The 24,772-nt window shown below is 33.5% G+C and overlaps 3 protein-coding genes across 7 annotated transcripts; 1 reads left to right on the top strand and 2 right to left on the bottom strand.

The window, feature by feature from the left end:
• On the bottom strand, positions 1 to 3,218 carry LOC142529639 (small COPII coat GTPase SAR1A). The gene is made up of 3 exons (XM_075635216.1): positions 2,944 to 3,218; positions 2,726 to 2,857; positions 1 to 636 (listed from the first exon to the last, which is right to left on the bottom strand). Exons 1-3 carry the CDS (start codon positions 3,070 to 3,072, stop codon positions 316 to 318), a joined length of 582 nt encoding a protein of 193 aa, XP_075491331.1. The 5' UTR covers positions 3,073 to 3,218; the 3' UTR covers positions 1 to 315.
• A 6,462-nt stretch (positions 3,219 to 9,680) lies between these two features.
• LOC142529480 (uncharacterized) lies at positions 9,681 to 12,565 on the top strand. 3 transcript variants are annotated; one of them, XM_075635023.1, is made up of 7 exons: positions 9,681 to 9,974; positions 10,293 to 10,364; positions 10,959 to 11,026; positions 11,129 to 11,237; positions 11,693 to 11,773; positions 11,868 to 11,963; positions 12,341 to 12,565. In XM_075635023.1, exons 1-7 carry the CDS (start codon positions 9,846 to 9,848, stop codon positions 12,455 to 12,457), a joined length of 672 nt encoding a protein of 223 aa, XP_075491138.1. In that variant the 5' UTR covers positions 9,681 to 9,845; the 3' UTR covers positions 12,458 to 12,565. The 3 variants fall into 3 exon arrangements, with proteins under 3 accessions (XP_075491138.1, XP_075491140.1, XP_075491139.1); XM_075635025.1 differs by lacking the exon at positions 12,341 to 12,565 and adding an exon at positions 12,054 to 12,317 and having other exon boundaries at positions 9,684 to 9,974; positions 11,868 to 11,994; XM_075635024.1 differs by having other exon boundaries at positions 9,686 to 9,974; positions 12,375 to 12,565.
• On the bottom strand, positions 12,515 to 22,056 carry LOC142529479 (DNA mismatch repair protein MSH6). Of its 3 annotated transcripts, none has more exons than XM_075635021.1 (21): positions 20,944 to 22,055; positions 20,667 to 20,763; positions 20,331 to 20,433; positions 20,193 to 20,246; positions 20,014 to 20,088; positions 19,765 to 19,833; positions 19,580 to 19,663; positions 19,287 to 19,481; positions 18,303 to 18,844; positions 18,080 to 18,209; positions 17,616 to 17,707; positions 17,336 to 17,514; positions 17,058 to 17,260; positions 16,296 to 16,397; positions 15,443 to 15,605; positions 14,693 to 14,979; positions 14,477 to 14,614; positions 14,037 to 14,116; positions 13,696 to 13,795; positions 13,254 to 13,383; positions 12,515 to 12,964 (listed from the first exon to the last, which is right to left on the bottom strand). In XM_075635021.1, the coding sequence occupies exons 1-21, from the start codon at positions 21,809 to 21,811 to the stop codon at positions 12,720 to 12,722; spliced, it is 3,936 nt and encodes a 1,311-aa protein (XP_075491136.1). In that variant the 5' UTR covers positions 21,812 to 22,055; the 3' UTR covers positions 12,515 to 12,719. The 3 variants fall into 3 exon arrangements, 2 of the variants coding, with proteins under 2 accessions (XP_075491136.1, XP_075491137.1); XR_012815904.1 differs by having other exon boundaries at positions 12,837 to 12,964; positions 13,163 to 13,383; XM_075635022.1 differs by lacking the exons at positions 12,515 to 12,964; positions 13,254 to 13,383; positions 13,696 to 13,795 and adding an exon at positions 13,802 to 13,948 and having other exon boundaries at positions 20,944 to 22,056.
• Between the last annotated feature and the right edge of the window lie 2,716 nt (positions 22,057 to 24,772).

Raw genomic sequence — 24,772 nt, 5'->3', positions numbered from 1 at the left:
TGAAATGGGATGCCTGATATCCCCGATATGAACTTGTCCTTGTACTTTCACTTATAATTTAACTTGAGTTGGTTTTAAAAGCACCAAAGTTGGCAATAGAACAAATAAAGGTGAGCCCACCAAATTACATAATGAACAAACTTCAGATAAAATCATATAAAGCAAATACAAACAACCAAATTCTTATCTCAAACCTAAAATGAATCAATCTTCACCCCTCGTATGCCGATTGTTAGGAGAAGCGGTTCTCTCCCCCTTAGCCAGACTGAAGGATTACTGTTATACTTCCAATTGTTTACGGAGCAGATGATAGGCCTACTTTATGTATTGAGACACCCATTTAAAGCCATCGCCATAGCCCATTTTGCGCACTATGCTGCACATGAATACCTCTAAAGGACGCACATTAGACTCCGCTAGATTCACCTTTCCTTTGCCGGTGGTTATACCAGTCAGGCCAAGGTGATAACGCAACTCATCTTCTGAGGCAGCATATGGTATGTCAATCTTGTTCCCCAAGATAAGAAACGGGACATTCGCGAGGGACTCATCAGAAAGGAGTGCGTCTAATTCCTTTTTAGATTCCGCAAAACGCTCCTTGTCATAGGCGTCCACTAGGTACACCACAGCATCTACCTGGGTAACCACAAGCGTATAAATTATTAGAGGGGAGAACAATACTTCAAGTACCTTTGGATATTTGGGAGAACATCACACGAAGCAATTGGAAGCTCGGTTATTATTGTTTTCTTTTTTTGAGAAAAACAAACACTTGAAAAGGGTTTTGCTTGAAAAATGTCATTCCACTCTCCTTTCTCCACAAGAATAAATACATATTTTGGATAATTTGGAAATGGTTACTTTGTGATTCAACAAATCTCAGCTGTCCCTTGCTTCATAGTGTATATGGCATTTTCTTATAAAGTCAAGGATGGCTTACTATCAACCAGTCACACCATGATGTCTGATAAACCAGTCACTAAACTGAACGTTTATAACCAAGCTACATTTCACAGACAGCTTAATTCATGCATGTTTGCATCAGCTAATGCTGGTAATTCAGTTAAGCACATTTAGATCACATTTGGTTATGAAGTATAATTCAATGAAATTACTTTACATTTTATAACCTATGATAAATGAACATACTCGATCACGGATAAATACACACATTGATTGCACCAAGGATAATTTAGATATGTTTGCTGTGAACATCCTTATTATAAGAAATCCAATTTTATTGAACATGTGTAGATATCAACAACCTGCATATCAAAATATTTCTCAATGCACGTCGAAAAAAGAACGTGTGAAAATTATCGAACACAATGAAGTGTTAATTGGTTATCTGCCAAAATTAACTAGTCAAGATACTCTTATGAGTGATATTTGGATCGGTATTATTGACTCGAGCTATGCCGTGTCATTGAATTTACATATGTTCGCTCTAAATGTCCTCGATGAATCACATACCACATTGTAACTAGAGTTTGTAAGAACTTCGGTGTTATAAATAAAATAATTTCCAGCTAAGCTTTTATTCCAAAGATAAAATCTTTAGTTAAACTGATTAAATGAACACATTATAAACGTAAATGGAAAGTGGAAACAAACATACCAGTCGAATAACATGAAACTTAATTAATTTAATCTCTGATAGAAATAAGAAGAAATTTACGTGACAAGCTATTTTCTTCAGTTTTATTTCATAAAAATCTTATAGCTCCATTTTACAATATATACTTGCCGACGATAAATTCAATGAATTTGATTGGTGCTCTATTAAAAAGTATGCTAAATTAGTAAGTTCTTTAAAACCAGCAACCAATAAATTATCAGGCCAATTTTATCAAACCGCTCATTATATCATAATTGTTTATTCTATTTTCTACATTTTTGATCAATTTAAACAAAATAATGATCTCATAAATTGTGTACAAGAAAATGAAATTTGAAAAATAATGGGACAAGGTCAACAATTTTACTTGATTATTGATGTCGAAAAGAATCAGATTCGGATGTCTATTTGAAGAATATAATGTTTTTTCTTGAAGCAAGCACAACAAACTTAAATAAGGATATTATATGGCGATCCAAGATATGTTTAATATTCAATATTCTAATGAAGATGATGATTCTGGTGATACAATCAAAAGAATATTTTGGAATCCATCTAAGTTAGCAAAGAGAAAAAAGATGCAAGAATTATCACTATCACTTCTCAATTAATTTTTCATCCACCCTAATTGATAATCGAGAAATAATTTTGTTCGTCACGTAGCTCGTTCGAATTATTTTATCGATTATAAATGAGTACAAAACTCATTCTTCTAACATAATTAACTGAAAATAGGAAAAAACTGAATACATTCCAATCCTAATCTGGTTTCCAATTTGGTCCCAATATTGTTTCCAACCTGGTTAAATATGGTCGCAAATCGGCCTCCAATCCCATTCCCAATTCAATTCCATTCCAATATCCAAACCAATTCAATCCGGTAGATCCAGATATGATTTCGGATTGGGTTAAATATACAATCCCAGTAACCATAGAAGGGGAAAAACCATCCGGTGTGATTTTGGAGTAATCAGGTCCTGTTATTTAATTTTTACACAAAATCACTGTAATATAACAGACACCACACAAATTTCAACAAAATCAAGATTTCAACGAAACTATATAATGGTGTAAGACAACTTTAAGTCATGATCCAGCCGAATTTACCTTGGCATAGTAATCCTTCCAAACTCTACGGGCGATCTGATGGCCTCCCAAGTCAAAAGCCTTGAACTTGATCTTTCCGATACTAAGCTCTTCCGAGGTCGGATACTGTGTCGGCTGATGCTGCACTAATCTCTGCATTCCAGCCCGGTCAATCAAATCACCGAGATTCACTCGTCAAATAAAGAGCAAAAGAAACGAAACAAGATGACAAAAAATACCTCGTCCTTGAGCATGTGAAGGAGCGTGGTCTTTCCGGCGTTATCCAGGCCAAGAAACAAGATTTTGGCCTCTTTCTGCCATAATCCGAGAGATGCCAGCACGCCGTAAAACCAGTCCAAGAGAAACATTTTTTTGTGGGCGGCGACCGAATCGCGATTTCCGGATATCTGGACTGGAATCTCGTTCTTTGTTTTTCTTGCTTCGGTGTTCGGCGGCGGGTGAGAGGGCTTCGATGATAGCAATACTTAACAAGGTGAGAATAATCAATGCGGCGAATTCCTTTTATATCCTTTTTCACTATTGTAGAGGGGAAAGTTACCGTATAGCATTCACTATTATTATTATTATTATTATTATTATTATTATTATTATTATTGACAATCTAAAATAATTATTTAGAAAGATATTACTTGGCAATCTAAAAATTTATTCTCACACAGATTTTAATAAATTTTGAAATATTAATAACAATTCTCGTGATTTATTATTATGGGATTATTATTTTCAAACCGATATCAATTAATAATTTAGAATAAACAAAAAATTCAATCGTTTGACATTATTAAATGTTTAAAATGAATAACAATAAACTAAAAGAAAACGGAGGAAAAAAGCAGGCTTGTGTGGATTCTTTTTAAAGTTGGGCCTGTGGATAATACATCACCAGTTGGGCCTGAAAATTTGGGGCAAAAATCTGGACAATATCAACATCTACTTGCACACTAGATGAACTGGGCCTACAGATCCGAGTCCATTAATATAATGGGCCAACTGTTGATCCGTCTCTTGCTCCAGTGTGTCCAATCAAAGCCCAGATGCAAGTATGAACTTTGCTTATGTATTTCCCTTTGAGACCTCCATGTTACTTCCTATATTCAGGTACTCACTTATTTCCATTTTTAATTATTTTTTTATTTGAGTATTTCGCACTTGATTTAAGTGTTCAAACAAAGACAAACACCTTCAACATCTCAATTTCGACAAAAAATTGTGTGAGACGATCTCACGTGTCGTATTTTGTGAGATATATATCTTATTTGAATCATCCATGAAAAAGTATTACTTTTTATGCTAAGAGTATTACTTTTTAATATGAATATCGGTAAGGTTGACCCGTCTCACAGATAAAGATTCGTGAGACTGTATCACAAGAGACCTACTCCTCAATTTTTTAGTCAAGAATTGAATAATTGAATTAGTCAAGATTATTCAAATCTTGACTAAATCTTTGTTTTATAATTGATTGAATTTAGATGAAATTTTTTGATTTGAGACGCACGTCTAAGAGTTATTCGAAATCCATCAAAATTACCATCGCAAAATGCTTATCTTGATTGAGAGTAAATTCGAAATTAACTCAGGCAAGATAAAAACTTGTGTGTATTGTTGTTGTTTCTGTATGTTTTCCAATTACAAAATTTATACACACTAATTTTTCCCCTAATGTTAGAAAATTATAGTAGTTTAAATCACGATTGGAAGAAAAAAAAATAAAAAATTGGAAGCAACACTGGTGTGACCACTTAGGCTTTCTGTGAAAGGGCAGTCCATTTATACATATGATTATTATTTGAGAGAAGCGATAAGGATGAGAGAAAGGATAAGCATTGATGTCAGCAACAACATTATATCTGCTATTTGATTTTGATGTCTTCTTAATTTTTTTTTACCTTATTACATATAGCATCGATAATTATTATTTTATTACTAATTTCACACCAATTATATGTGTACATCTCTTTTTTAACACGTGAATTTTTTTTTTATTAGAAGTATCAATTGAAAAATAATATTTTTGATATAAAAAATGCTATTTTTGTTAATCGAGTCAGACCGTGTTGGGTGTAATAATTGTTCATGTTTGGTAGAGTGATCGAACCATGGTGTTTGTGCTGTTGTGCGATTTAAAAGATTTCAATTGTACAATTACCACATGCTATAGTTTTTGGCAAAAAGACAAGCGATCGGTCCTACCATTGATATCATAACGAAGGTAACATGTTCGATTCTCAATTATTGTTAGGAGTGCAATTATTGGGAGGGAGATTGTTGGGTGCAATAATTGTTCCTGCTTGGTAGAACGATCGAACCGTGGTGCTTGAGCTATTCTGCGGTTTTAAATATTTGAGTTACACAATTACCACCAGCTATAGCTTTTGGTAAAGCGGCAAGCGCTCGGTCCTACATATCAAATGTCTGTCTTATGGAATTAAACGATCATATGAGTTTATGTATATTCAATGAGTGTTTATATAATAGTTTTTTCTTTTCTTTTCAATAGTTAATAATGAATTACAATATTCTAAATTAAATAGAGATATATTATGGAAAAATAAAATAAATATTGTTTAATATGGATACATGTCTATGTGTTTTGGTAAATGAAGAAAGAAATATGACCTACAATTGAGATGGAGGGAACATAATATTCTATCTAGATTGATTTTTATTTTACCTCATTACATTTTTTTCCCCTGATTTTTCAAATCACGAAATAAAATAATCAATCGACTCATGAATTGTTATGTTTTGGAAAGGCCCCGGAATTTGCTATATCTTGAATGAAAATGGGGCCAAAAAAAAAAAAAAAACTTGAGGACAATATGGGCATTTTAATTGTTTACATAAAAAAAATAAAATAAATTGAATAAACTTTGAGTGAGACGGTCTCACGTATCTATATCGTGGTTGTTGAAACTTGTTTTTCAAAATTAATTTATAATACCATATCATAAGAGTATTTGTTTTTATTTTTTAATAACATCTATAAATTATATATTTGCACAAAATTGATCAATTACCCCAAACATATAATAGGCTGGACCCCCACAACTCCACTTCATATATGGAGCATAAATGTCTCCCATTAATCAAGAAGATGTAACAAGACAAAGGCAGCAAATTATTGAAATTAAGGGATGAAAATGACATTTTTTCCTCTGAAATTAAATATAAAAATTCTTCTTCTTTTTTTCCTCAAGTTTTATCTCGTGCAATTTGATCTGCCAAAATTGAGGATGAAAACGAAGTTTTATCTCCAGAAATTATATATAAAAAATCTAAATTTATTTATTTACTTTCTATGCAATTTGATATGCCACCGAACACCCTTGTAAAATAAAATTCAATAATAATAAAAAAAAGGCAAGCACAAGGAAATTAATGCGAAGGCGATTGTTTGCTGTATCCTGAAAGTTCGATTTATTGTTGAATAGCGCAGTGCGCTTTTACTATTTTTTTTTTCAAACAATTCAATTTGAATTGCATATACGGCAGGTTAGTATCTTAGAAAAATGATATCGGTTTTATATGTGGAATTATTTTTATGATTTTGAAAGGTTTTAGGGTTTTCTTTTTACTGAAAAAAATTAGAATATATATATATTCAAATTGATTCGAAAACAACAACAATATAATATTTTTCAAATATAACTGAAATTGTATAAAGATAAAACAGTAATCAATATTCAAAACTAAATTAATAATTGAACAACAGAATTCATTCACAACAAAATGATATTTACATTATTTTGTCATTTTTTTTACATAACTTTGGGCTTTCAATGAGATCCATTACTTTATATTTATTTATTTGTTTTATTTAGTGAAAATTTATTTCTTTTAAAACTATAAAAATATATACATCTTCTAGGTTAGGAGCAAATATATGCACATGATTTGAAATTGAATTTGGTATATTAGTGGTATATTACAAGAACCACGAGATTTATAGGATCCAATTTGTATAGCGTGTGAGAAAGATCAATAGGAAAACTAAAACTGAACAGCCGACCGCAATATCAAAATATGCATGTGAAACATAAACTTTAAATTTTTAAGATACATATTTATTTTTTGACATTCGAATTCTCATATTTACTCAATGATAGTCTGATAATGTTTCTAAGTGTTTCTCATTGGATGCTTAGGAGGCTTCAAAGTTCAAAATAACATAGAGCAAAAAAATTAAAAATCATTTCAACGGTCAGATAGATATAATAGTCGATCTTCTTTCATATATTTGTTTATCATATTCATTTGAGTTTAGACACATGATATGCTTTTGTTCCGAAACACTTTCAACTTTTATTCATATAAACTTCAAAACAATCTATAGAAAAATCATTTTAAATAAGTAAAATCTCTTTCAAACACTCTTTCATACGTAGGCTACGGTTGTATCGGGATTTCGCAAGGGGAGTAGAAAGATATGATCGTCATCTCTCAAGATTAGTCGGACGAATTTTGAATGTATGACGAGAAATAAACCGTGTACCTGAAGTTATGGGCTTAGAAATGGTCCCTACAGAATCTTGGTTAAACCATTTGGGCCTCCGGCAGGAACACCTTTTCCGATGGATGATTGGGGCCCACTGCTACTGAATCCTTAGTTCATGCTTCGACGGTTTTTTAGCTCCAAATGTTTGACAAATTCACTCAATGGTCTTTTGAATAAAAAAAATCCCATCGTCAATTAATGCAATAAATATGTTGGCGTCATTGGCACGGTTCGTTCGAATCCTGGGTGTGAGGGGCAGTGCCCACACCCCATATGAATGATTGGGATTCCACTTCATGGGAAAAAATAAATTAAAAAAAAAAAAATTGGGCCAGAAAAAATTCCGGCCCTTGGATGTACCCCTGCAGGCACTGCCTGCAAGGGTAGGATGGAATAATCCCATTGGCACAAGGAGAAGTTGATGAAAAATTCTCAATCAAAACATTTCTTTGGGTTCACTTCCTACCCACAAAATTGTGGTACTATGTCATACAAAATATGGTACACTTCATGTGGAAATGTGGTACACTTCATGTGGAAATGTGGTACTAAAAAAGTACCCAGGAACTTAACACAAAAAAAATCGACGGCTGGAAACTGAAGGCCAATTTCCCGTTGGCAACTTTTCTATGAATGGTTTAATAAGTTGGTATTCATCTTTAATACATCTCACCTATAAAAAATTAATATATTTACAACTTTATTTGGAAAATCAAATATGAGATTTACAGCGTAAAATAAAATTTATAACAATTAATCAACGATTGACAAAATTTATAAGGAAAACAATCAACGAGATACGAATTCTAGAGGTTCGATTTCATTGAACTATCCTCTATGTTTAGTTTTCATCGATGTTTATATAATAAATTCTTCTAGTTTATTAGTCAAGAATTCTCAATCATGCATACTCAATTTTTCAAGTGAAAAGTAAAAATTTATTATTTAATTTTGATTCCAATATTCCTATTAAAAATTAAATATCAAATAACATTAACAACACGATAATTCTTGTAATGATTTCAATGAAGTATACGTATTTCAAACTCTATAAATATAATTGATTTATTCTCCTACGGTCTTATTCGAAATCTCTTACTCGAGTGATATATTTCAAACAAATATAACTGGTGATCAGTTAATTTAACACAACCAATTCAGTAAAATATAAATAAATTGAACGAAAAACTCAAATATATTAATCAAAAGATCAAAAACATAGTTTAACAAATTTTGTTCACAATAGAATAAAATAAAAACAAATCATGTTCTCAAATATCATCAAAGATCAAGATAAAAAAAAGAGAAATAAATAAAAACAAAGTTAGATGTTATTTCTATATCCCCAGATATATGTCGCTTCGTCCGTCTTCGTATCAAGTTTGCTCGCTCTTCAATCTCAATCTTGCAACCTGCGAGACTTAGGCGGCGAGGTGTCTGGTGTCTTGATGCACAAACGATGTGGCGCTGAATGTTCGGCGCTCCATCTCTCGCAATTTCATCTTCTTACGGAATTAGGCGTCTATCTCTAAAATTTAATTTTTTCCTCGCTCATTCTTCATTTCATTATCTTTCACTTTTCACTCTAAAAAATGCAATCACACTTGATTGTGTGTCTTAATTCATGCAAACAACTAAACAAACATCAAAACACATAACACTGTCCCAGAGATATACACGAGTTGGTAAGACTTGGGGTGACTTGATTTGATATTATTCGACATCATATGATCGATTATCGTGTGTAGTATATTATCACCACAACACCTCGCCGGCATGTTGCGGTCCAGCTCATTCCCATGCCAAGGGTTGTTTTAGAATTTCAGAACTTCCGTGTATGTAAATTACACAAAATGTGTGCTTGCACATAATGGTAAACATTATAGACCAGATTGATTTAATTTTAAAATATTATCTGTTCAATTAAGAAATTCAATTTTTTATTTTTCAAAAAATCAATCATTCGATCGTACGATCTGATTTCAATTTCTTCAGATCCGTTTTTGTTACTTCTAGAAACCTAAACAAACCAAAATAACAATTTTTTTTTTTTTTTTTTATAAATAGACTTTGATATATATGTGTGAGAGACTGTGATTGTCAAAGGAGGCGTTTGGACAATAGTCAAACAATCTCTCAATCAACATTTACTTAGACGAGCTTCTCGTATAGTATTTGGCCAATTTATTTAACCAACTAGTGTGCACTACTGCATTAGTTCGAGTATTTATTCAACATACATAGTAGATATCTCAGTTAAAAAAAAAAAATTGAATTTCGATTTGGCTCGGTTTGTCTGGATTCGATCGAAAATTCGTTACGGTTCCATATGGTCAGGAAAAAATCATTTCATTGGATTATGCAAAAATTCAATTATCGAACTACGCCCCAACTTTGGTGATCGGTTGCCATCATTTGGGATAGGGAGCAAAAATAAATATTCCATACGTTACTTAATTATATTGATGAACTCACCTCCACGTCACATCCAAGCTTATTTCCAATAAATTCCACAAAACTCGTAAATTTGACGAGAGAGGAAAGAAGCAAAGAGCTACAGAGACATAGAGGGGAAATACATCTTTTTAATTTAATATTAATTTCTTATTATTTTTAAAAAGAATGGGTGACTCTGTGTTCTTGGCAGATGATTTAAGATCATACTCTGGAGAGATATCTGCATGCAGAATATGCCATGAAGAAGATTTTCAAAGATTGGAGGCCCCTTGTGCTTGTTCTGGGACTGTAAAGGTATTTTTCCCAGAAAATTTCTCTGTTTTCAATCGCAAAATATGCTCCAAATTTAATGTTATTATTGATTCTTGTTTGAAGGTATATTTCCCAGAAAGTTTCTCTGGGTTTTTTTTTCTTGAACTTTCGAATTTAATGTTACAAGTGATTTTTATTTTAAAAGTACCTTTCAGTGAACTCAATTTAACTTTAATGTTATTTTTACTTTGAATTCAGTAGTATATTATAAGAAAGTTTATCTGTTTCTATTTAGTGCTGTCATTGATATTTATCGATAATCTGATAGATTATTTGATTCATTTCTATCTCTGTTTGAAGTTTGCGCACAGAGATTGCATTCAGAGGTGGTGCAATGAAAAGGGAAACACGACTTGTGAAATTTGCTTAGAGGTACCCACAAATATCCCTTTATTTTATGTATATATATATATTAATAATCATTCTCACGCCATCAACTTAGAAACTATGGTATGATGAGTTTCCGTAGCAACTAGTCCGTATCTTTCTCGATTGTAGAAACGTATGAAAAATGATTAACTCAAGTCGCTATAAGATTGTTGTAACCAAAGAAAACCATTTCGGATAGCCTATACCAAATCGATATCAGACAGTATAGCACGATTATCATATCAATTCAGATTTTTATCACTGGGATTTGTCTATTTTGTTTATAAAGAGATGATTTTTCATAATTGTTAAATTTTTTATTTCAAAACAGCGTGTGATAGATGAGCTTATCAATTATGCAAGACAGAGGAATTGTTTTATGTCTCTTTCTCAGCTAACTGGCTTTTCTTGGACTCAAAGAAAGTTGCTCTATTTTTATATATTTTGCAAAGAATGGGACATTTCTTCAATCTTATCTGTATCTGTGTGAACCTGAGAACTACGCAATTTCATGAATAATATTTTTAATTAAATGGGTGGTCGGAGTTGACGTAATTATGTTAAAAAATTGTCATACTTTGAAATATTTTATTGCAGAAATTTGAACCTGGGTATACATCTCCACCCCAGAAGACAAAATTAAATGATACAATATTGACAATAAGGTATGCATTTTTGTCTTTCTCATTTTCTTTAAAAGTATACAATTTGGTTATATTTAATCTTTTAATTGATCTGGCTATAATATAATATTGTGCTGCATATAGGGTAAGTTTGGAAGAATCGAGAACTGGGGCAGATCAAGAAAACGAAGAAGAAATTCTTGAAATCGCAGCTGATAAAAGTGCTACTTACTGCAGATCAGTGGCTCTAGTTGTTAGTCTATCTTTCATATTTTATCTCATTTGAGGTCAAATTTCAAACAATCTATGTTCTTTTTAAAATATGATAGTTGTATTGTAAGCAAACTCATGCGTAAGGCGATATACTATGGTTTCATGGTATTGGCATTGGCGGAGTCAGGTTTTCAAATGAGGGGTGAAACTAAAATTCAAATTCTCAAAAGATTTGAAGATGATTTGCGAGTATATCTTATCACAGTATGTAGTTGTTTAAGACAAGGTGCCATAAAAATCAAATTAAATATGAACAAATTGTCCAAATAAAGCCACTTGACTCTCCACGGTGTTGAACTCTAATCGTGATGCAGATGAAAACAACTAAATGAGAATATCTTGAGATTTTTTTATTACTGTTTTGTTTATGTTTTTTTTTTTTTTTTTTTTATATTTTGCTTTCTTACTTACCAGATACTCTTCTCATATTTGTAGTTCACTGCCCTGCTTCTGATCAGACATATCTATGTTGTCCTCGCCGTGGGTGTCGGAGGATACCCGTTTTCACTTCTTACTGTTAAGTGCTTGTGATACTCCTATACTTTGAATTAAGTTCTACACTATGTTTCACAAACTGATTGAGCTTTTTTTGGCTAAAATATTCACGCAGTTGCTGCTAGTCAAGATTAGTGGCATAGTTTTTCCAATGTACATTCTGCTTCGGATTTTTATGGCATTGCTAGACACTGCTAGGCATCATAGTCAGGTAATTCCTTCGGATTATTAACGTCACCCTTGTAAAATTTCATGAATCACACGTTCCATAGACAAATTACATTCGCACTGGTTGTGAAAGTAAAAATAGCAAGAAATCCTACATGCAGAATATTTTTAAAAAAACTCTGTTTCACTATTCATGTTTTAGTTTCAGAGATTTATGCATGCTTTAAAAAGATATAAGGTTTTAAAAGACCGGTGATTTTATATAGAGGGTTTCGTGCTTGTTTGACTTTTTAAAAATTTTATTTTTATGGACAGCGAATGCAATGCAATTTACCTAACGATCAATTGGCTCAAGTTAAAGTTGTAAACATATATTGATTGTGAAATGAACAAATGGCACCGATTCCTTCTATTGTATAGAATGGAAGAGTTGAATTTGTGTTGCTTGTTTCAGAATTCGGAAATGGGCATGTGACGGGGAATGAAGACAATCAAGAGAAGTGTATCCTGACACAATATATTACTTTAGTCAACTAGTTTGTCTTCGGTTGTACATCTTGTACGCATAATATTTATTGTTGAAGAACAAACAAGAATATATAATTTTTTACATTCAATTGAAAGGAAGAGAGATTCTGTTTGCAACAGCTACATGAACATATGATGCAGATTCAGTTCAATCTCAGATTGAACACACAATTTTGTAACCCGATTCAATTACAGTACTGAAACGAACATTGCACTGCCGAGGAAAGATGGAATCACTGATCTCTTTTCTCTGCAGTTCTGTAAATGGTTTCTACCATTGTTTCAGAAACAACCTTGCTCGATTCTGCAGGTTGATCAAAGATTCAACAACAATGGTTTTAGACAAAGACTCCCAGTTTTTGTTAGCTGCAACTTTCGATAAGTTTTGGATGACCAATGAGGCATCATCTTCCCAACTTTGAATGGGTGAGTTCACTCCCGAGATTTTGCCATGACTTCCTTCTTCCAACTCCGTAGACATTTTTGCTGCCCTTTGTAGTACCGCATCAGGAAGTCCTGGAAAATGGTGCTAATAATAAAACAACAATATCCAGGCAGAAAAATATAGGATAAATGAAAAGCAGCAGAAAACAAGGAACTGCCTTGGGATCAAATTAATAAAGTCTCAAAGGAAAGGTAGATTGAAAGATCATGCAGAATATTCATATTAGGTAGAACATGAAAATTCTTGCTAAGAAGTTCAAACGCTTGAACCTGAGCTTTCCTGGTTTGTAAGTTTCTGGTTTTCTTATTTGTTAGGACAGAGTTCCTCACGTATTTCGAATGCCGTTTAGGATTAACATACCAGCTAATCGAGCAACATTCACACCATAACTTCTAGGGCACGTGCCATTCCTCAATTTATAAAGGAAGATAACTTCCTCTAAACCTGTGATTCCTTTCCCGACTTGGCATGCCATATGACAGAGGGAGACCTGCGCAGACGTTCAAAAGCAGTTCTTAGGTCCAAACAGAGTCTATAAATCATTAATCTTCTTCCCCGTTGGGATTTTCTTAAACTATTTGCCACAATAATATTGATACTTCAATAATACGTTACTTTAGGATACAAAATTTTCTGCATGAGTTGCACAAATCAAGAACCTAAACACACTATAAACATGCCTCAACTACAGAATCATATAAATCGTATTAAAGAGCATTCAATAACATATCCCCAAAGGTCTTTCTATACACTAGGCTAGACAAATCTAAATTTTCATTTTAGAAACACAAGACGCCATTACCTTGGGATTTTTTTGGTGCTCAATTGCTAATTTGTGATAATGTGTAGAAAACATTCCCCGGCATTGTACAGTGCTGACAAAATGTTCAAGAACCGATGCACTGGCAAAAGATATCAGAATAAGAAAACTGAGAAATGAAAATTAGTCTCTTTGATGAATCTTTCAGGAAGTTAAATGGTAGTAGGGTGGACCAAAGATGAAAAATAACACGTATGCTATTATAGATTGATTGTCTCGACCATAACCAAAATGCCTGCAAAATAATGTCTGATCTGACAAATATTAAATATAAATGAAAACGTGGAAAAAAATCAAATAAATTAAAGTGAAGTAGCACGCACGCAATGGCTTGGCCATCTGATGTTGATGTCCCTCGTCCCAGCTCATCCAATGCCACAAGTGAACTTTGAGTAGCCGAAGACTGCATTATTAAACATCAATAGGTGTAGAACATGACAAACACAATGCAAACGAGCTAAACACTAAACAAATCTAAGGAGCTACAAAGAACTATAAGAACAAACAGATTTTGCAACAAAACCAAACCTCAGATGCAATTAGCTAAGTTCTTAAATTTGAAATGCTCTTAATGTTTCTATGGAATCTACATACAAATGGTAACTCGACGCCCATAAGTCACCCATGTATGTCTACTGGGCTATTAAAAGAATATTGTAACCACATCTCATGATCTCAAAGAATAATTGAGAAGAACAACCAAAACCATGAGGACTTTTTATATGGTGCAACGTGGCTACATTGAATCTCAAGATCATCATACCAGCATAGAAGCAGTTTCCAAAAGTTCTGTAAGGAATGTACTGTGGCCAGCCATAATATGATCTTTAGCTCCCATTCGAACAAAAATTCGGTCAACAGGAGACAGCTCAAAACTTTCTGCTGGAACATCAGCTCCAATCTGGAATAATTAAGTGGAGCCATTAAAAAAGAAATAGGACATTTCAGAGATACTTCCTTTACAGTTCCAAAAACTGACCTGGGCCAAAATCACAGCCAAGCAAACCTGGCGTAAGAGAGTAGACTTCCCACCCATGTTAGGACCCGTAAGAAGTATAAAGCTGGCATTGTCAGAACCACCAAGTGTGATATCATTGGTGACAAAGGTACCATCTCCTAAAGTACCACCCTTAAGAACAGGATGCCCCAAACTTTTAGCACTCACGCGTGGCACTTCATTGGCAAAAGAAGCAGATAGAATTGGACGACATGTTTTTCCTTCATAGTATTCACTTGCAATAGATAAGCTGATCAAAACATCCAGTTCTGAAAAATGTAAACGCCATATGAGATTTTGTCCCACAGCCTCTCCTTTGAACAACTCTTGGATATCTTTATGCTACTTTGAGAGTTTACTGCATCGATATATAATGTGCCATACAGAAGTATTTTCAGCTTATAGATCATTCTGTTATCACTGGGCAAAGCCAGCCACGATATCAGCGAGTGGAGATTTCAGTTGCTACGACTATGTGGATGTCCGCCAACATACCTATGTCGCTATATGACATATACTGTTATAAAACTAATCATCCGATAAAATTTATAGTCAGTTTTATCTCGCATGAAAGACCGATGCTAAAATAACACCAATACCGCACAAGAGCGTGGAACAAATATCTCACTTCTCAGACAAAGGATGTAATGTTCAGACAAGGAATGGGAGGATCACATGATAGTATGAACGACATAATACATCCTTCATTATACATTCACAATGATATCATACCTGCAATAGTTAAGACCAATTGTCTCCATTTACAGTGATTCTCACAAAATCGTTCAACCAATCTCCGCAGGATACTCTTCAATTTTGACTCCTTCTCGGATTCAGCTTGAGATAGTTCTCCTAACAATTTTTTAATAACTGGACTCCAGTACCGGAAGTAACCCTAGTGAAGTAAAATAAGCAGTCAAGAAAAATAAAGTAAAGCATCGACAAGTTTATCTTCGCAATACCATAGCCAATAACTTATCTGATCTCCAACAAATCAATGGATGAAAATCGATGTTCGATATCAACTTATAATTACTTGATAAAAAAAATATAATATATTTAGTCAACAGAAGTAAATGCAAGTCCAAATTACTATTCATGATAATAATCATTGTATTTGCCATGGGCGTGCCAAGCAAAATAATGGCGCATTTGCTGGCATCTCAACTGACCAATGAGATGTTTAATTCTTGAAGGCTATTCTTTGATTTCAGAATAGTTATGATAAAATATTTTTATCAGATGAAGAAAATAGAAAAAAGGATGTAATTCGGGTCTTCTGTCCTCCATGTATGTATATGAGGAAATAGGAAGTTTTTACAGCAACTTTAAGAAGATAAAACTCATCAACATTATTGAAGACAACAACTATGATTCTGAATGTCATGTTCAATTTGAGAATAAGCTGAGAGATTTCCCTTTTTGCTGCTCTGGTTTCCTGGCTTTCTTAAAGATTCATAAGTTTGCTCACTCTTGGAAACGCAGGGCATAAATCCCCTATCAAAATCTTCTCTACAAAATAATTTCCTGTTTCTCAAATAACCAGAGCCAAAAATAGCTAAAGACTCCATATTTTTTGTCTTACCTTCTTAGATGATCTTAACTCATACTCCTTTGGAATGCGGTCAGACAAACTTTCTGGCACTTCCAAAAGATACGCGTCTTTTCCAACCGTCACATAACTGATCTACAAAACAATAAAGATTAATGGAATTATAGGATATGCTGAACTAAGATGCTATCAGGTTGTGTTTACTTCACAGATTAGTCTTAGGTTTCATTGCTAATCAAACACTATCAAGAGTCTGATATGAATTCTATGACTACAACCCATAGAAAATCTATGGACCCGTTATCTACTATTGTCAAGGGACTTTTTGTCAGTTTTGGTTATAGATTATCTCAATTACCAAAACTACCCTTCCAAATCTCGCACTTTCTATGTTTTGCTTAAAGTCATATACTAATATAAAATTATTTAACAAGATTATGTTTATGATTCGTATATACTTTTAGCCAAACCATATATAGTTAAATTTATAATTGCCGAATTTTGAGAATACAATTCATACAATTCATCTTTCAGTCTTAATTCTAATGTTGGTCATATCCTACCAAATCAAACATAATATTATTTATGATGGTCACAAGATGAAAATATAGTTATCTTTTTATTATAATCTTAATCCCAAGCTTGAGCAATTCAACCAAACATATTATTATTTATGTCACTGTTCTACACCACATCCAATCATTTCAGTAATCCCAACAAAACTTATCAATAGATAATTCTATCACAGTACCAAGCATAAGCTTAGGTAACAATATAATGTGGGGAAGTTCTTACGGATGCATCGCCAAGTAATTTATGCTGTTCTTTCAAATGTTTTCTCAGATCGGATTCAATGTCATCCAATTTTTGACACGCAGCATCATACTCAACATCAGCCCCCTCTCGAGGTATTATACGCCCTGAATTATCTGCTTCCTCCCAATCAAAGGCATCCTTGAAATGCCTCAAAATCGAACTGATATCAGGAATCCCAGCACCTGCTCTATAAGCTGCTTGTAAGATGTTATGTAGCAATGCAAAGCAAAAAGAAATGTTATTGCATTAGTTAGTACCAGGAGCGAAAAGATGATGTAATAGCCTAGATTCAACATTTCCCAAATTGCCACCAAATGATGCAATTGACTGAATCATCAGTTCACATCCGCGAAGAGCTGAAATGAGCTCTTGAAGCTGCTTCTTTGATGCATCCTCATATAACACAACTTTAATTGCATTCCTACCATTAGCTTCACTGTGTTCACCCAAAGCACAAAAACATGAATTCCCTATAAGAGACCAATGGGAGATTTCCTGTGACCAATTATGAATATACAACGGTATTTGCAGCATTACCTGCTAGCAAAGATGCATGCAAGCAGCCGTTCCATGTCAGGGAGCCTGATCAACTCCTTTCTAAAATCAAGCACATATGGTTGACCAACTCCCTAAAAAGCCAGATGCTTTAAAATCAATTAGTTGTTCAGTAGATAAACTCAAGTCATGTAGATGGATAATATTTCAGACCGACGATATGACTGACAATATAAGTAAAATAAATATTGTTGGATAGGTAGATCCTATGATAAAGGTGCAGTATTCAGTGAAAAATATGATCCATCAAAGTTGCATGAATTTCAGCTCCTCTACAGATAAAAATAGCACTCCAGGAGGAACGATCCACCGACAACCGCTCCATCCCTAGGTTGTTGTACAAGTCAATTTCAAAACACCGATAAAATACTCAAATGACAAATGAAAAAGTTGAAGCCAGTAGCTGGATGATAAAAAAGAGGTAATGTCTTTCAGAGACAGCACACCTTCAATTCTGCTATAGCATCCTGCCGTTCCTTAATTTGCTCGAGATGATACAAAGGCCTGGCCAGCCATGATCTAAGTAACCTTTTCCCAAATGCTGTAGCACAATGATTCAATTGAGCATATAATGTGCTGCACATATATGAAACCGACAAATAGTTATGACAATGTTGAAGAAGAGAGCTTTAAAAAAATACATAACAGAATAGAGTAAGCCGTGCATACCCAGAAGACTCCCCATTTCTGCTGTTTTCAAATATCTCAAGATTTTCTAGTGCAGCAGCATCAAGAACCATGTATGGTTTTTGAATCATTTCACCAAAACCAGAACATGGAAGCAACTCATATTTAGCAAATCTGAGTAGGGTTTCATCCAAAAACGCTTGTCGCAAATAGAAAAGAGTACCACCAAGAGCTGAGAGTGCTTGGCTCCCATTCTCACCCAAATTCACAAGGTCAGATAATACCTCTGGAAGACATTTAGAATCACCACAATTCAAAGACGAGTTGACTACGACATTATTTACAGTTTCAATACATGACCGATCACCAATTCGCTGATAGATACTCGTAGCTTCACGAATTGTTTTCTCAGCATTCCAGAACTCAGAGAAGGGAACCAACTCATTGGCTAAAGGATTTCTTGTATGCCTAAACAGCGCCTTTTCAGTCTCAGGACATAGCAGCTTAGCAGGTTTGATAATTTCCACAGGTCTTAGTTCAGACAATAGAGAGCATAAGGAAGTGCAATCTGAATCATCCCTGAACTGCTCAAAGGAAGCATAATTGGTGTCATAAATAATTTCCCTCAACAACTACAGAAAGTTTCTTTAAAAATGAAGCCCTGTCATCCACATACATTTTTTGGATGATACAGAATATTTTGTTATTGTATATACTCGGATTTCCAGTTTTTAGGCACAAAGTTACAGATAATCAATGTCAAATGCGTGCATTCTCAGAAGTTTTAAAACATGGAATTCAAGCCTCAATATAGGAGAAATAGTAGACACTAGGTGTTGTTTTAGCACCCAAGAATTGATGAAGTTCTTCCTGATATTAGAGTCCACGGACTACGAATAAATAGTTGCATTTTTCATCTTCATGAGAATTTGAGGATATAACAGATAACTCTGAAAATCAAAACTTATACTAGTTTGTGAATTAATATTTGGTATAAATTTACTGCAACTTAAATTAGTAATCAACCTGTCCAAGAATAATATTGCTTGTAGCGACATCAACCACGCAAACACCAAAGATATGGACTCCTCGTTGATTTGCCAAAATCTGACAACTTTCAGTAACTGCCATAAGATAAGAAGCATCGGGAGTGGTTGAAAGTATTTCTCCCTCTGTTAAAGTTCCTTTTGTGACCACAGCGCAAATGTCCCTTTTAACAACCTGGAAATAGAAATAACATACCATCTTAACAACTAACTCAATTTATCATAAGAAAATATGGTATAGAAATCCTATGATCTTATCTTATTTAGAATGACCTTATCTTTGCAGCCATTCTCCTTTCGACGAAGCTCAAGCTGCTCCGGTGTCTCTGTTTGCTCCACAACAAGAACACGGTATCCCTACTAAATCAAAGGACTCGTTTATAAGTACGGTTCAGCAGCCGGGAAAAAAAGAATTCAAGCACAAGAATTAGACAAGAATAGTCTACTTCCAAAACCACCTTTCTAGCCAGCTTCTCTACATTTACAGAGAAGTTCCTTTCTGGAAACCCACAGTGAGGTTGCTCCCCCTGACAGAATAAACAGCAACCACATTCAAAGTTCAGCAATATTACACCAAAAGGCCAATACAATCTTTCTAACTTTTAGCCACACAGCTTAAAATTTTCCAAAGGATGCACAACTTCTCAAGACGCATCATATCTTTTGCAAACATCTATACGCTACCAACCGCTACTGAGCCCAAGTACCTTCATGTATTGTAAACCAAGTTCTTTTGCTCCAACATGCGCATCCATTTCAAAAAGTTCATAGAACTTTCCCATCTGATTCAATAGGAAAAACCACGACCACAGTTAAACAAGAACTCTTAATAAAGTAGATGATACTGATAACGAAGTTTGGGGCCTGTATGAACTCTAGCTATTACCTTGAAAAAAAGAACCTTATCCATGTGCTTTGACTTAAACTCCCACCATTGCCTCTAAAGTCAAAGAAGCGGCTTTAGATAAACCACCTAGAAATATCACGATTAATTTATAATCATAGAGTGAATAAGTAGACATACTTGGCCTTCAGTCAAACTTTTTACGAAGTTTGGAGGCAGGTAAAGGGTTCTTGAGTCATAGTCCACCTCCCCAGGACGTCTTCTTTTGGCATCCCTCCGATCCCTGTTTAAGGCAAGATGCATATTGAATGTCTTATATTTTATTTTGAAAAGAACTCAATACAGAATAGGATTTGATGTGGAATGGTAGAAGGGAGATGATATTGAAACATATGTGAACAATGGCAGCACAACAGTTTGAGATTTTCCAGCAAATAAACAAGAAATGTTCAGCTAGACTTGAGTATTGCCTCTAAGATTATTTATAGCTGGAAAAATGTGCTCATATTGACTCACTTCTCAAGGAAGCCTAGCTTCTCCATATTGCGCATGGCAAATCTATCAGCTGCATTTCCCCCTAAGGAACAATCTGGTATAGATACATTTATCCCATCTAAAAAATAAGGAAACAGAAAAAAGTATCTGCTCGTCAGAACCTGTCTACTTGCTGGAATATGCAACAATCGACAACGACGTCAATCCAGTCCAGAAATACCAAAATACAAGTCATAAAAATATTCACTTACTTTACATTCAACATCAAACGAGAAAAAATAATCCATATATCACTTACTATCGGCACTACTATCTTTCATAGGATTGGGTAGCTTGTCCCCATTGACAGCGAGGGGAACCTTCTGATTACTGCTCTTTAGATTTTCGAAAAACTTGCTCTTCTTCTTACTAGCATTTGACCCCAGTTTGTTTCCTCCGCTCCCACTCCCACTCCCACTCCCACTCCCACTTTGCTTCCTTGAATACACTTTCTTATTTCTATCACATTTTCCACTTTCCTCTTCATCCAAATCCATATCATCCAACCGATCCTCCTCTTCCATAGCTGCTTTTTCCACATTTGCCACCCAATCCTCATCCTCTGAATCATCTTCAATCTTTTCGGTGTCATCCTCTTCATCTTCCACAACTGAAATCTTTCTAAGTCTACGAAGCTTCTTAGCTGGCTCCCCATCAACCCACTCAATGTTCTCCCCCGAAAGATTTAACATTTCCTCCTCGGAATCATCATACAGCACCAAATGTTTCCCCGATAGCTTATCAAACGATTTAACGCAGCCTTCGTACCAAGACTTATCTAATGGCCAATAAACTCTGATCCTCCTTTCAACCACCTCTGGTCCATAAGTTTTTTTATCGGAGTTGGATTTTTCAGAATAAAGGGTCGACAAGTCCGTGCCAACGACAAGTATAGGCTTCTTGCGCTTGGGCGACAAATGCGATGTGGTGATTGAGCTCGGGCTCGGGCTTTGAAAGGAACTTGTATTTGAGCTAGAATGAGGGTTTTGCTTACGGAGAACTGGGTTGGGCGACGGAGAAGGAGATGAAGACACTGTTTCCGTCTTCTTAGTAAAGAAAGCGGTGATTTGGCTCTGCTGATTGACCAGCGGCGAGCGACCGTTGCTCGTCTTCTTCGATGAGGCCATCCTACTGCTACTCTTCTATAAAGTCAGCAAGATAATGTCAATCTAGAGCAAGAAAATAGAAGATAAATCTAATTTGCAGAGGGGATGCAGCAAGTGATCACACGAATTGCGCAGGAGAAAGAGCGGGAACGGAATGTCACACCCCTGGAAGCGCATAAGGCGGCGAACAAAGGCGGGAAACTGCCGCCGCTCCGCTCGAGCCATCACCTGGGCCTTTCGCTGGGCTAGTTGATTATTTGGGCAAGTAGCCCAATAACTTATATTGATATTTCCAAATTAGTAAGATAATAGCACAGGCCTGCTGACAAAAATATTAAATATCTTTCATATTTACTTAAATTTATATCTTACTAAAATTGATGTATATACATAGATGATTTGTAGTTTATTTGACATCAAAATCTTAATTTTGAGACGATATCTCAATTTCGATATCTGATTGTAACAAATATAATTTTCCTATAAATCTTCAAAATCATGTTCAAATTATCCATCCAATCTCAGTGTCAAAAAAAATAAGTTTGAACTCCATGTTACAAACTTCAATTGTAAGATATTTAACATTTTTACCATCAACAATACACACACGTAATTGATTGATTCTCTCTCTTTCATTACATAATTCATACGGTTCATTCCTACTGTAGTTTAATTATTTTTTGATTTTATATTTGATTTTAAATAGTAAGTTTATTTTAAAACCATTTCTTTTATTTAGCAGCTTACGGCAAGAATAAGTACCTTGATAAGATATATGTTTCATAAAATTGATTTGTCAGACGATTTTATATAAGTTTTTGTGTTATTTAAATTGACCTTAATTATTTTTGTGAAAATGAAATAAGTCATTGTATTTCCAAAGAAGTTCTCGATTTGTGATGAATTGTATCTACGTTGCGGAAGACACTAAAACTTACATTTGATTTGTGCACAATTACGGATTATATATATTTTATTACAATTATATGTGTGTCTTGAACAAGTGACAGGATCCAAGTTTGGGTGTTTGACATTGAAAATAAATATATATATATAATATATATATATATATAACGTGTATTTGTTTATGGATACTTGTACAATCGAAAAATTATAAATCTCTATGTTTTTTATTTTTGATTTTAGTCCGCCTTTTTACTTTCTTTCAATTTTAATCTCTTTTTAATATGAGGTCGATGTGAGGTTTATATAAGGGCTAAATTATAAAAAATTTAAAAACACAGTAGTAAGGCTAAATTTTGATAATATAAAGTACCAAAATAGTAAATAGACAAAATATAAGACGCAAATTATGGGGTTTCCTTATTTTTATAAGCAATTTAGTATACTTGAATTGATTACTAAATTGTTATTATAGGTTTCTAAATAATAATAAAAAGATCAAGGAATTTAATCTCATAATTAATAAATGTGGATTTTCTTATTTCTATAATGCAAAGCATTTACACCAATTTCTTACAAAACCCTAACTTCCCATAAATTCGTTTTCATTAAACATCTAGTAATAATTATATTTCGTTCAATTAGACATATTTAATTATCAAGGAAGTAGTTTTATGATTTGCTATAACCAATATGGCAAATTATAAATCAGAGATTTTATTTCTTTCAGGCCCTCTTCTTTGATTAATTAGGTCGTGTGCCATTTTGATATTATATTGTGGGATTTTATATTTAATATATCATGAGATTTGATAAATAAAACTTATATATATATATATGAATTTTTGATTTGAAGGTTTTTTTTCTAAAAGGAAATCATAAATAGTCGGTTTATTTCCTTTTATCAATCATTAATTAGATATAATATTTTTAGACTTTCATTATATATCTATTACTATATATTAATGTTAGATCCCTTGTATTAAATATCTTGGTATGTTGGTGAAGCACTTTCCAAAAACCAAAACTTCCTTATATTTAAAAGTAATTAATTTATTACTATATTATATTAAAAAATATTATTTAAATTGTAAATCAATATAAATAGAGACCATTATGAAAACAACTAAATAGTACCACCCCATTTGCAATCTAATTTCTAAAGATAAGTTTTTGGGGGTATTTTATATATATATATATATATATATATATATATACACACACACAATTATAACAAATTTATTTTTTTGTATTTTTATGGTTTCCCAAAAACCAAAACAATCCCACAACATCCTCCACGCCCACAACATCCTTCTTACTTTATCGCCAATTCTTCTCCAAGTTACAATTGACAACGACAATCAAATGTAAGTTAGAGCACTTAATCTCTTCCTACTTATTATGTTATTCAAAATCAATTTTTTCTTGCATAACATTTGTTCGAGATTTTTGTTTTTTGTTTTGTCACAATTTTATGTTAGTATTTTTTTTTCGAAAGGGATTTATCGGGTCCGGTAGTGTTGGGTATAATTTTTCTCACCCGACATGTCACGTATCTGATTATAATTACTCGATAAAACCCGACCAGCGTCCACCCCTACTTGCCGACATCAGAAAGAAAGACAGAGTTATTTTTTTATTTTTTGTAAATTAATCTCTACGTGGTATTTATGTCAAAATACATCATTTGCTTGCAATAAACCAAAAAAATATCACTTTTATGTTACATTAAAATATTTATTTGATTAATATTCCAAAAATAATAATTTATTCTAATGCTTTTAATTTGCATTAAAGTTTAGTATATGTAACAAATTTCATTTATTTCTACACATCGAAAAATTGTTAATTTATGTTAGTTGGAATGAAAAAATGAAATAAAAATAAGAAAGCAGCTGCATGATTGTACACTCTTCAGAATTTTTTTCCCCAAAATTTAATTTTAAAAATTAATGCAAATCACGTATTTCATGGTTGTGACCGTGAATTCAAAATTTACGAATTTCCGTGCGTGGTTTAAATTCCTAAAATACTTTGTTTTATTATTTTAAAAAATTATGCCAAAAAATTAGATGGATT

The sequence above is a fragment of the Primulina tabacum genome, chromosome 16 (genome assembly GCF_025594145.1).
Source record: "Primulina tabacum isolate GXHZ01 chromosome 16, ASM2559414v2, whole genome shotgun sequence".
Taxonomy (NCBI): domain Eukaryota; kingdom Viridiplantae; phylum Streptophyta; class Magnoliopsida; order Lamiales; family Gesneriaceae; genus Primulina; species Primulina tabacum.
Note: the sequence above shows the minus strand (reverse complement) of the source record. Positions and strands in the feature narration are given on the sequence as shown.